The sequence below is a fragment of the Eublepharis macularius genome, chromosome 5 (genome assembly GCF_028583425.1).
Source record: "Eublepharis macularius isolate TG4126 chromosome 5, MPM_Emac_v1.0, whole genome shotgun sequence".
Taxonomy (NCBI): Eukaryota; Metazoa; Chordata; class Lepidosauria; order Squamata; family Eublepharidae; genus Eublepharis; species Eublepharis macularius.
The window spans coordinates 2,010,685-2,023,986 of record NC_072794.1 but is presented as its reverse complement, the minus strand read 5'-3'; the positions used below and the strand labels follow the sequence as shown (position 1 = coordinate 2,023,986).

Sequence of the window (13,302 nt, the reverse complement as noted above, 5' to 3'; positions counted from 1 at the left end):
TTCCTTGAGTTTATTTTTAAGTCCCAGGTGTGTTTTAAAGCTGAAAATAAATTAATAGAAAATGTGGATTCTTCTTCAAATCATCTCCTTTCTGTTGTTTTTCACAGTGTGAACCCTAAAACCTCATTGGCAAAATGGGGTCCGAAAGCCCAAGCCCTCAAAACCCCAGCTGCAAAATCATGACTTTTCGTCCAACGATAGAGGAGTTCCGGGAATTTGGAAAGTACATTGCTTACATCGAATCCCAGGGAGCTCACAGGGCAGGACTTGCTAAGGTGAGTTTTTGCTGGTTGGTCTAGAGCATGGTTTGGGCCTGCAAACTGACATGTGGGACCAATTTTAATAATGGGGCTGAGAGTCCAGGCTGCGTGCTGGAGCTGGGATTGGTAGCCAGCCATTATTTCCTACTTGCCAACTGTGGTGCTCATTTCCTCCATGATTCTGCAACAATATTATCCACCTTTGTCAAAACAGACACTAATTTCACCTGCATGAATAAAGCACATGTTGCGCTGTCAATTAACACACTTAATCTGCAGTTTGTTCTGTGACTTCCGATAGCTTTGATCTTTCTCTTTTTGAATATTATTCCTTTTTTTTGTAATGTGCATAGAGAGTGTAAAATCCTCTGGACTCAGGATTTGGGGAAGCTAATCTAGATTTTATTTTTTTTAAATACAAAAGCCAAGATCTTTTCAGAGCTGTCAGAATAGTTTGATTCCTTCTGCAAGGCAGCTGGTATAAGACAAGTAATGGCAGTCTCATCTGGTACCGCTTTGCTCAGTGCAAGAGAGAGAAAATCCATAATTTGGCCAGATGTGGAATTTAGGTATAGAATCATAGGATTGGAAGGGACCTCCAGGGTAATCTAGTCTAACCCTATGTACAATGCAGGAAATTCACAAATACATCACCCCCCCTCCAACCGCCACAGTGGCCCCCTACTCCATGCCCAGAAGATGGTGAAACACCTCCAGGATCGCTAGCCAAACCAGCCTGTTACGACCCCTTCTTTTTCTTGGGTAGATTTTGCCTTTAATCTTTCTCTTACACCCTCTAGGTAGATTGCTGCCACCAGGAATATTAAATTCCAGAATAACTTAAATGTCACCTTTTAGTAACGTGCCCAGGGGTCAGGCTTTTTCGTGGTACTATGTGGCCCTGAGGAAAGGAATGGGATATAGGAATGACAGATTCTCTGGGATATAAAAAAGTAAACTTTTATTTTTATAAAAAGCGTATCGGTTTCATATTATTTCTGAAACTTGACACACGGCTTGCTTGCTTTTGATATTAATTTCTCTCTCAGTTACAAGTAAGACCTTTTCTCAGGTGCACCACAGTTTCAACCCGTTGGTTCTGGTCCGATCTTCTGCACCATTCTCTATATGATACCCCTTCAAGTACTTGAAGAAGGTTATCGTATCACCTCTCAGTCGTCTCCTCTCCAGGCTAAACATTCTGAGCTCCTTCAACCTTTTCTCACAGGACTTGGTCTCCAGACCCCTCACCATCTTCGTTGCCCTCCTCTGGACACGTTCCAGCTTGTCCATATCCTTCTTAAATTGTGGTGCCCAAAACTGGACACAATACTCTAGGTGAGGTCTAACCAGAGCAGAGTAGAGTGATGCCATCACTTTGCGTGATCTGGACACTCTGCTTTTGTTGAAACAGCCCCCAACCGCACTTGCCTTTTTAGCTACCACATCAGTGTATGGTCTCCTAAGACCCCTAGATCCTTTTCGCACTTACTACTGCCAAGACAAGTCTTGCCCATCCTATAATTATGCTTTTGATTTTTCCTTCCTAAATGCAGAAGTTTGCATTTATCTCTGCTGAAATTCAATTTATTTGGTTTAGCTCAGTTTTCCAGCCTGTCAAGATCATCCTGTATCCTGACTCTGTCTTTGACTGTATTTGCCGCCCCTCCCAACTTAGTATCATCTGCAAATGTAATAAACATTCCCTCTATTCCTTCATCCAAATCATTTATAAAAATGGTGAACAGGACAGGTCCCAGGACTGATCCCTGAGGAACTCCACTTGTCACTCTTCTCCAAGAGGATGAGGAACCATTAACTAGCACTCTTTGGGTTCTATCTGTCAACCAGTTACAGAGCCACCTAACAGTAATAATCTGCGTCCCATCCCGAGGCATGTTGAGTGTGGAGCTAGGAAATATAGCCCTGCTTCAACACTGATGTTGTGTAATGCCAGGTCCATAAATAGTAAGACCAGAACATTGCACGATTATTTTGTGGCAAATGATGTGGACCTGGTATGCATGACTGAGACCTGGGTGAGGGAGGGTGAGATGGTTGCCCTGAACGAACTAGTCCCACCTGGGTTCTCAGTCCTTAATCAGTCCCAAACGGGAGGCCGGGGGGAGGGGTGGCGATTCTTGTCCGAGAGTCTTTCTCCTTCAGGCCGCTCCCCATCCCAGAGATCTCCGGCATTGACGGTGTAGGTCTAGTGTGGGGTGCCGAGGAAAGTTTGGCCATCTGTGTGGTGTACCAGCCGCCCAGCGCACCAGCAGCTGCCCTGCCGCATTTGCTAGAGGTGGTGGCTGGATGGGCCTTGGAGCACTCAAAACTATTGGTGTTGGGTGACTTCAACGTCCATGCTGATGATGACACCTCTAGTTGGGCTGTGGACCTGGTGTCCTCCATGGCTGCACTTGGACATTCCCAGATTGTTTCGGCCCCTATACATCAAGCAGGCCACACGCTGGATTTGATCTTTGGGATGGGGATGGATGTGGTGCTAAAAACAACTGAGCTGGTGCCATGGTCAGACCACGTGGTCCTGAAGGCTCGGCTGGATATCCCACCTCCCCCCTGCAAGGGCGGTGAGCTTATTTATGCTCACCCGCAGAGATTTATGGATCCAGTTGGTTTCCAGAATACTCTGCGGGATCCGATGCTCCCTGGCGGCTCATTGGATGAGCTGGTGGAAGACTGGCAAGTCTGTCTTTCCAAAGTTACCGATGAAATCGCCCCGTCGCCCTCTCCGCCCCCGTACCAAACTAGCTCCCTGGTATACAGAGGAGCTACGTCGGAAGAAGTGGGAGCTGAGACAGCTAGAGCAAGTGTGGCGGCGAACTCATGACAAAGAGGCAAGAGCATCTTATAGGACGTTTATGAAGGCCTATGAGATGGCAGTGAAGGCTACAAAGAAAGAGTTCTATTCAGCCTCCATTGCATCAGCTAGCTCATGCCAAGCAAAACTGTTCAATGTGGATCGGTCTTTGGTCTCCTTATCAGGAGGGGACTGTCAAAATTCAAATTCGCATATTAGCTGTGAGGCTTTTGGGAGCTTTTTTGCTGATAAAATCTTGTGTCTCCGCCGTGATCTCCCAGCCACAGTTGATACAGTGTGCGAACTGGAGGCTCCTTGGCTGTTTTCTGAGATGATAGTAGATCATTTCAGTCCACTCTCTGGGGATGAGATTGACAGGATCCTGCGAGCAGTTAGGCCTACCACATGCTCCTTGGACCTGTGCCCTTCGTGGCTGGTGAAGGCCAGCGTAGATGGGCTACGGGATGCCCTGGAGGCCATTGTCAACATGTCTCTGAGCTCCAGGATCTTTCGGGAAGCGTTGAAGGAAGCTGTGGTTAGGCATCTCCTGAAAAAACCATCTTTGAACCCTACCAACCTGGTCAGTTACCGCCCAGTTTCGAACCTCCCGTTCCTGGGTAAGGTGATTGAACGGGCGGTGGTAGAGCAGCAGCAGGTCTTCCTGAATGATTCCTCATCCCTAGATCCTTTCCAGTCTGGCTTCCGTCCAGGACATGGGAAGGAGACATTGCTGGTTGCCCTGATGGATGATCTCCGTAGACAGCTGGATCAAGGTGGGTCGGTGCTGCTGATATTGTTAGATCTATCAGCAGCATTCGACACGGTCGATCATGACCTGTTGATCCACCGACTTGCCGATGTCGGGATTTGAGGGACAGGTCTGCTGTGGTTTGTCTCTTTTCTCCACGGTCAGGGACAGAGGGTGGCACTAGGGGAGAAGTTGTCATCCCGCCACCTGTTGGTGTGTGGTGTCCCTCAAGGGGCAGTACTCTCCCCCCTGCTATTTAACGTATATATGCGCCCGCTTGCCCAGCTGGTACGGAGTTTTGGACTTGGGTAACATCAATATGCAGATGACACCCAATTGTATCTGATGATGGACAGCTGGCCCGACTCTGCCCCAGATGTCCTGGAATGTGCCTTCGGAGCTGTGACTGGATGGTTGAAGCAGAGTCAGGTGAGATTGAATCCCTCGAAGACGGAGGTCCTGCATGTGGGTCTAGGGTCCATGGGTGTGGGGCTCCGGCCACCCGCTCTCGACAGAGCGCCACTTATGCCGGTGTCGAGAGTGAGGAGCCTGAGGGTGGTCCTGGATGCTTCCCTGTCTATGGAGGCACAGGTCGCAGTGGTTGTTCGATCCTCATTTTTCTATCTAAGACAGGCTCGGCAACTTGTCCCTTACTTATCGACCCATGATCTTACGACAGTGATCCAGGCAACGGTCACCTCCAGATTAGACTACTGTAACTCGCTCTACGCAGGGCTTCCCTTGGGCTTGATCCGGAAACTGCAGCTGGTTCAGAATGCAGCTGCATGGGTGGTTGCCAGAGCTCCAATCATGGCACATATAACACCCATCCTCTGTCAGCTGCACTGGTTACCGGTTGAATACCGGGTCCGGTTCAAGGTTCTGACCTATAAAGCCCTTTGCGGACTGGGCCCAGCATACCTTTGGGCCCAGCCTCTCCCCATATATCCCCCGAGGTCGCTTCGATCAGCCACTAAGCACTTGCTGATGGTCCCTGGCCCCAGGGAGGTCCGCCTGGCCTCTACCAGAGCCAGGGCCTTTTCAGTCCTGGCTCTGACCTAATGGAACTCTCTGTCTGAGGAAACTAGGGCCTGGCAGGATTTGTTATCTTTCCGCTGGGCCTGCAAGACAGAGATGTTCCGCCAGGCATTTGGTGGGGGCTAGGCTGTCCTCTTGCCGGCCATACTACTGAAGACCTTCCACCACCTGTGCAGGACAATGCTGTATTTTAAGATTTTATACCCGCCAATTTTAATTGTTTTGATATAATGCTTTAATGTTTTTATAATGTTTTTACTGTTTTAAACTGTTGTTAAACCGCCCTGAGCCCATCTGATGGGGAGGGCGGTCTAGAAATGTGATAAAATAAATACATAAACAAATAATTGGATCCAAACCACATTTTACCGTCTTGTCAACAAGAATATTATGTGGAACCTTACTGAAATGGAGATAAACTATGTCTACAGCATTCCCTTGATCCAGCAAGGTAGTAAGTTTCTCAAAAAAAGAGATAAGGCTAGTCTGATATGACTTGTTCTTGAGAAACCTGTGCTAGCTCTTAGTACTCACAGCCTTCCTTTCTAAATGCTCAAGGACTGACTGTTTGATGATTTGTTCTAAGACTTTTCCAGGTATAGATGTCAAGCTGATGGATCGATAGTTACCTGGATCCTCCTTTTCCCCCTTCTTGAAGATGGGGGACAACATTTGCCCACCTCCAAGCTTCTGGCACCTCGCCTGATCTCTAAGAATGCTAAAAAAAAATGGACAGAGGCTCAGAAATTACTTCTGCGAGTTCTTTTAGTACCCTTGGGTGCAGTTCATCTGGCCCTGAGGACTTAGTTCCATTTAAAGGAACTAGATGTTTATGTACTACCTCCATGCTGATCCTAGGCTGTAACTCCCTTCCTCCATCATGTGTTCTGTTATTGCCATGTTGAGCACTTCCCTGTCCCTGCAATGGGCCCTCCATGTCCTTGCTCTTTTTCTTACTTTGAACATAAGCAATGAACCCTTTTTTATTGTTTTTAGTATCTCTTGCTAGCCTAAACTCATAGTGAGCTTTAGCTTTTCTAACACTCTCTCTTCAAGCATAGGTTATTTGTTTATATCCATCCTTGGTTATAAGGCCCTCCTTCCATTTCCTAAATGAGTCTTTTTTAAATTTCTCAACTCAGAAATAAAGCTGCTTATGGAGTCACCTTGGCTTCTTTAGGCTCCTCCCATTTTTCCTTCTCATGGGAATTGTTTGTGATTGTGCTTTCAATATTTCGCTTTTAAGAAACTCCCACCCTTCTTGAACTCCCTTCTGCGTAAGTAGTTCTGACCATGGGATTCTACCCTGCATAGCTGTCAGTTTGTTAAAATTTGCTTTCCTGAAGTCCAACCTATATGTCTGACTACATGCAGTTTTTCCCTTCCCCAAGACTGTAAATTCCAAAATTACATGGTCACCGCAGGTATCCGAATCAACTGAGTTTATTTTAAAAGACTGAGTGTGAACTCAGTTGTCGCTAGTATTGCTTGGAGAACCTTCCTGGGTTCTTTTTCCTGCAGTCGAAGTATCCGTGCCCACCTGTTGGTCAGCAAAGCCTTCTCCAGAGGCGGCTGCTGCTGATGTGGGCTAAGATTCCGCACTCTCCTTAAAAACCCTTTAAAAACATCAACCTGCTGATGAGTTCTGGAGATCGCAGAAGCTTGCACACTGTATTGTCTTACTTCACTTGGTCTTAGAAGGTATTACGTTGTGTGGGGGCAGGGAGATTTTGCTATGAACCTGTATGGCCAGCTGCTTTTCCCCAAGCAGTGGGTAAAACTGTAATGCCTGTTTAAAGAAGGTTAGGCAGTATTTTTCGAGGATCCACTCAAATTTCAAGGGGTGTGGGGTGCTGGGAAGCCGTGGAGGAGATGAGCTACAATGCTTGCTTGAGCATCTTCTTTTTTTTTTTTTTTATAAATTTTTATTGAATTTTGTTGCAACATATAACTTACAATCATAAACATCATTTCAAGTCGGGTCAAAAGTTTAGTTTACAATACATTATTAACCTTGTATTCTTGAGAATTAACAATAATATCTCTTTATGATGACTCAAATATACAGTTAGTTTAGTAGAACGAGAGGTAACCATTGTTCATCTACGGTCTTCCTGTGCAGTCCCACATGGGACTGCGCACGCGCAGGCCTGCCGATACCGGAGATTTCTATAGCTCTAAACCACTAGGGGGCGCTCCAGCCTCCAATCGCGCATGCGCGGCCGCTTTCCCGCCAAAACGGCTCCTAGGAGGCGGAGCGCCCCTCACATACCCTCAGTTTCTCTTTCGCCGCCGATCGTTGAGGTTCTTGCTCTTCCTTCGTCGCGATGGCTGAGACGGCCTTGTTCAAGCGTTGTGAGACCTGTAACCGCAAAATGACAAGGTCGGATGGCCATTCTATTTGTCTTTACTGTCTTGGAGAAACGCACAATGTTCAGGCGTGTAAACATTGCCGTGCGTTTACCTCCAAGGCTCGGGCCGAGCGGGCGGATCGATTGCATGCCTCCCTCTGGCAGCGGGCAATGTCGGTAGAAGATCCTCCGCCGAAGTCCTCTTCTGCACCGGCTGCGCCTTCCCGTCCTCTCTCGGAGACGTCGGTTGCTAGAACTCCGCGTTCCAATCCGTCCCCGAGTCGTTCGGCCCCGGCTCGGAGTTCGTCGGAACCGACAGCTTCGGCTCCGAGAACCGTTCGGAGTCGACCTCCTTCAACTTCGTCGGCGGTCTGTACTCCACCTACCCGTGAGGTCAGCGGTGACAGGGCTACCTCGGGTCCGAAGACGATCCCACCGGCTCCCCGAGAGATATCGGATCCGAGGGCTTCGGATCCGACTTCGAAGTCACCTACCAGAACCGAGCCTGAAAAGAAGAAGAAGAAGCGTAAACATTCCAGCAAACATGATAGGGCAGTGTTGGAGACCCTGCTTACCTCTTCGTCCTCGGTTCCGACCGGTCCTACCCCGGCTCCGTCGGAGAGACGCGATGGGTCCGCTGTCCGCCCTCCTTCCAAGACTCCTCCGCCGGAGGCGATCCAAGAGGTGGATGTGGTTCCGATCGACAGGCCCGCTACACCATCGGGTCGGCCTCGATCGACGTCGTATGAATCGGGCTCGATTCGTTCCACTGGGAGCCGACAAGCCCGCTCCTTTGACCGGAGTTCCCGCTGTTCTTATCGAAGCCGGTCTAGAGGTAGTCGGGGCCGGGACGATCCAGGTACCCGCTCTTATACTAGAGAAGACTCATACTTCTCGGACCAACGTTATCGGAGGGTCTCTCTGTCGCCGTCACCCAGAGCCGGTTCCTATGCTGGTCGTGATTATACACCCCGTCCCTCGGAGGTGGTGTCTCCTCGGAGCCGAGCTCGGTACAGTGAATCCCCGTTGTCGGACTCTCCGGAGAGAGAAATTGGGCCCTCGGAGGAGGCTTCCCCAACCGATGATTTCCGAGCCTATAATGAGCTTCTTCAGAGAATGGCCAAGGCTCTGGATTTGGAGGTCACGTCGACTGAATCCAAATTTACCGACAAGATTCTACAGCATATCTATTCGGGGTCTACTCCCTCGATTGCTTTCCCCCTTATTGAAGGGTTTGCTGATATGTGGAAGAAACTTCAGTCGAGACCGGCATCAGCTACCGCTACTAACAGGAAGGTGGAGAGCCTTTACAAGACCAAGGACGATGTGCATTCCTTTCTAGCAGTGCATCCACCTCCGTCGTCACTTGTGACTGAGGAAATGCAGGCTCGTTCTCGCCAGGGTTCCTCTTCAGCTCCAGCTGACAAGGACAGCAGAAAGATTGACAGCATGGGTAGAAAGCTGTATACCTCTGCCACGTTTGGCATTAAGGTGGCTAATTATGCAGCCATGATGTCGGCATACCAATTGTTTTTGTGGAAGAAGGTGGCTTCCTTCCTTCCTAAGATTCCTGAGGAGCAGCGTACTCTCCTTAGGGTCATACAAGAAGAGGCTGTCCGTTTGTCCAGGCATCAAATCAATGCTGGCAGGAGTATGGCGGACACAGCTGCCAGATCTCTTCTCTCCTCTGTGGTCTTGCGCAGGTACGCATGGCTTCGTACAACTGCCCTCCCTGCTGAGACGAGAAATAAGGTGGAGGATTTGCCGTTCGAAGGCACCACGCTGTTCTCGGAAAAGACCGATGAATATCTTTCGAAGAAGAGAACCGACCGCCTGACGGCTCGTTCGTATGGGGTACTACATCAGGCCCCACAGCAATCCTCTCGTCCGTATTACCGTTCCTTCCAGCGTGGCAGACAACATCGTTATCAGCCCTACCAGGGGTACGCGTACCAGCCACACCGACCCTACCAGAGCCCGCAGGCTTCCTTCCCTAGACGGAGGCAGGGCCAGCGTCCTAGGACTGGCTCTCAGCAACACCAACCTAAAGATCAGAGCCAATCACAAAAACAGTTCTGACAATCACAGGGACCTGATCCCTTTTTTGGGGACAGGCTTAGCGCTTTCTGGAGTTCCTGGAATTTGATCTGTTCTGATGTTTGGGTTCTTTCCATAATACAGTTTGGTTATAAAGTTGAATTTGTTGGTTTACCCTACCTGTGTCTCCCTGTTTTTTCTTCGGATGTTCCGCGATCAGAAATCTTGGGAGAACTCTCAGCTCTTTTACAAAAAGGAGCGATAGAGGAGATTCCTGCAGAGTCAGCTGGGTTGGGCTTCTACTCCAACCTGTTCCTAGTGGAGAAAAAAGATGGGGGGCTTAGGCCTATCCTGGACCTCCGGGGCCTAAACAAATTTGTACGGATCCGAAAATTTAAGATGGTCACATTGCAGATGGTTTTGACTTTGCTGCCCCCTTTCTCTTGGTTTGCAGTCCTGGATTTAAAGGACGCCTACTTTCATATTTCTATTTTCCCAGACCATAGAAAATTTTTGCGTTTTACCTATGACCATCGTGTTTTCCAATACAGGGTCTTGCCCTTTGGTTTAGCCACTGCCCCCAGAGTATTCACTAAATGTATGGCAGTGGTAGTAGCCCACCTGCGTCTTCAGGGCTGTTGCATTTTTCCGTACCTAGATGACTGGCTTCTAGTGGGTCAGTCTGAGGCGGATGTGTCCAATCAGGTGGCTCTCACCCTGGACTTATGTCTCCGTTTGGGTCTTTTTGTTAATCAAAAAAAGTCTAAGCTGACTCCTGTTCGCTCCATTCAGTTCATAGGGGTGATTTTGGACGGCGTGCGTAATGCGGGTTTCTTGCCTGAAGAGCGCGCCTCAAAGATTAAGAAGCTCATTTCCACCCTTAAGAGGTGTCGTTTTCAGTCTGCTAAGTTTGTTCAGACTTTGTTGGGTTGCATGGCTTCTACGACTGCAGTGGTCCCTTTGGCCAGGCTGTTTATGCGACCTCTCCAATTATGGTTTAATTCAGTTTTTTCCCCGAGTAGTGATTCCCAGAATAGGAGATTGTCAGTCCCTAGACGGGTGGTATCTGCTTTGGACTGGTGGTTAGAGGACTCTAACCTATTTGGAGGGGTGAAATTTGGGCATCGCCAAACCCATTTATCTGTCACGACCGATGCTTCTTTATTTGGTTGGGGGGCTCACTGTGACGGAGCTTATGCTCATGGGTTATGGTCTGGGTCAGAACGTATGGAGCACATTAATGTCCTTGAATTAAGGGCAATCTTTTATGCTCTGATCTCCTTTTCAGGTGCGGTCCAGAACAAGTCCGTCCAAGTCCTGACAGACAACACGACGGCGATGTTCTATGTCAACAAGCAAGGGGGCACGGCGTCTGTGGCACTATGCACCGAAGCGATGAGGCTTTGGCAGTGGGCTATAGACCATGCTGTGTGGTTGCATGCTGTTCACATCCCGGGAGTAGAGAACTCTATGGCGGATCAGTTGAGCAGGATAAAAGGGGACAACCACGAGTGGTCCCTTCAGGACATGTATCTTGCTCCGATTTTTTCCAGGTGGGGGGATCCGGAGCTGGACCTGTTTGCGACAGCAGAGAATCGCAAGGCCCCATGTTTTTGCTCCAGGGGAGGCGTAGGCCTAGGGTCACGTGGGGACGCATTTCAACTAAGTTGGTCAGGTCCCCTGTGTTATGCCTTTCCCCCGTTCCCGCTGCTAGCCAGGGTGCTCAGCAAGATCCAGAGGGACGGGGCGACAGTCATCCTGGTGGCCCCGTTTTGGCCGAGGCAACCCTGGTTTCACTCCCTCCTGAGTTTGCAGACTCAGTCCATCAGTCTCCCAGTAGTTCCAGACCTTCTGTCCTGCGAGGGGGTGTTTCACCACAACATCGGGAAACTCAGACTGACAGCGTGGCTGATCAGACCGGGGGTTCCTTTTCTTCAGCAGTAAAGCACGTCTTGCTTAACGCTAGACGTCTGTCTACGAGACAGTCCTATGCCTTGAAGTGGGACAAATTTTCGGCCTGGTGTCGACAGCGAGCCTTGGACCCTTTTTTGGCTCCTCTCTCTGACATATTGGAGTTTTTGTGGGAAGTTAAACAGAAAGGCCTGTCTAATAGTTCAGTTAAGGTTTATTTAGCAGCTATTTCGGCTTTCCATCCTCCTATTGATAAGAAATCTGTGTTCTCCCACTACTCTGCACGTTTGTTTTTACGAGGGTTGAATAATTTGTTTCCCCCCATTCGGGCTCTGATCCCACAATGGTCATTGCCTTTAGTTTTGGCTCGCCTAATGTCCAAACCGTTCGAGCCGTTGGCCTCGTGCCCGTTACGTTTGTTATCCATGAAAGTAGCCTTTTTAGTTGCGGCCACCTCGGCCAGAAGAGTGGGGGAGTTGGCGGCTTTATCTTGCGAACCGCCTTATCTAAAGTTACACCCTGAGAAGGTTGTTCTTCGTACCAAAGTAGAGTTCTTACCTAAGGTGGTGTCTCGTTTTCATCTGTCCCAGGAGCTGATACTGCCAGTTTTCTTTCCAGTTCAGAACTCGGAGGCAGAGAAAGCTCTTCATTCTTTGGACGTCCGCAGAGCTATCCTGTTTTATTTAGATAGGGTTAAGTCTTTTAGGCTTGATTCTAACTTATTTGTTTGTTTTGCGGGGCAGAATAAGGGGAAACGGGCTACGTCCCAGACCATCTCGAGATGGGTGGTCCAGACTATTTTGACTTGTTATTCTGCTGCTAACTTACCTTGCCCCTTGGAGGTGCGTGCCCATTCCACCAGGTCCCAGGCGTCGTCTGCGGCTCTTCTCAGAGGTGTTCCTCTTCACGACATCTGTAGAGCGGCAACGTGGGCCTCGGCGGATACCTTCGTGAAACATTATGCGCTGGACATCCTGGATAGAAAGGAGACAGCGGTGGGCACAGCGGTTCTCCATTCCATCTTTGTGTGATGCTTTGGCGTCACCTCCACCCAGGTATTAAGCTTTGTAATCTTCCCATGTGGGACTGCACAGGAAGACCGTAGATGAAAAACAGGTTTTACTTACCATAACTGTTGTTCATCTAGGTCTTCCGTGCAGGCACACATGCCCTCCCTCCTTCCCCGCTAACTCTCTTGGTACTTACCTTGCAGGGGGCGGCGAAAGAGGAACTGAGGGTATGTGAGGGGCGCTCCGCCTCCTAGGAGCCGTTTTGGCGGGAAAGCGGCCGCGCATGCGCGATTGGAGGCTGGAGCGCCCCCTAGTGGTTTAGAGCTATAGAAATCTCCGGTATCGGCAGGCCTGCGCGTGCGCAGTCCCATGTGTGCCTGCACGGAAGACCTAGATGAACAACAGTTATGGTAAGTAAAACCTGTTTTTTGTTATAACTTGGAAAATTTTTGAGTTGGGCTGCAAATTGTGTTCTTCTATATATTCCAAGAAAGGGAGCCATTTATCAATAAAACCGGTATTTTCTGTGAAACGCTCTGCATTTTGTATATCGTTGCTTATTTTTTCTAAAATAAAGTGATTCCAAACTTTGGAGAACCAAGTCTCAATTGTTGGTAGTCTCTTTGATTTCCAGACTGTTGCAATAGTACTCTTAGCTGCAATAAAGAGTGATGCAATGAGTTCCTTTCTGATTTTAGGGATGTGCAAATTTCCCCATAGGTCTAGAAAAATCATTTTCGGGTCAAAAGGAAGTTCATAATTAGTAATGTCTTTAATTTTCATTAATATCTCCTCCCAAAATTGTCTAATTTTTTTACATTCCCACCAACAGTGGGCAAAGGTTCCCTTTTCACCGCAATTTTTCCAACATTTAGGGGATGATTTATTAGATATTAATGCTAACTTTTGGGGGGTTAGGTACCATCTATGTATCACTTTGAATGTTTGAAGTTTTGTTACAATGACTTTTGAGGTAAATATGCCAGATGACCATACCTCATTCCAAGCCTCTGAGGATTTCTCAATCGAGCAGTCCTTACTCCAGCTATTTTGGCAACTTAATTGTTTGTTCTCCGTTGCGTTTAATAGTATTTTGTATAGACGAGCTATCATCCCTTTTTTTTGTTGT

General features: G+C 48.5%; 2 protein-coding genes across 3 annotated transcripts in view; both read left to right on the top strand.

The window, feature by feature from the left end:
- The window catches only part of KDM4B (lysine demethylase 4B), a 328,745-nt gene that overhangs the window by 40,328 nt on the left and 275,115 nt on the right, over positions 1-13,302 (top strand). For both annotated transcript variants that reach the window (XM_054982034.1, XM_054982035.1), the window contains exon 2: positions 108-275. In XM_054982034.1, the coding sequence (XP_054838009.1) occupies positions 135-275 (141 nt within the window). In that variant the 5' untranslated portion in view covers positions 108-134. The remainder of the gene's footprint in view (positions 1-107; positions 276-13,302) is intronic.
- On the top strand, positions 10,457-12,418 carry LOC129331468 (uncharacterized). The gene is made up of 2 exons (XM_054982036.1): positions 10,457-12,218; positions 12,377-12,418. The coding sequence occupies exon 1, from the start codon at positions 10,635-10,637 to the stop codon at positions 12,192-12,194; it is 1,560 nt and encodes a 519-aa protein (XP_054838011.1). The 5' UTR covers positions 10,457-10,634; the 3' UTR covers positions 12,195-12,218; positions 12,377-12,418.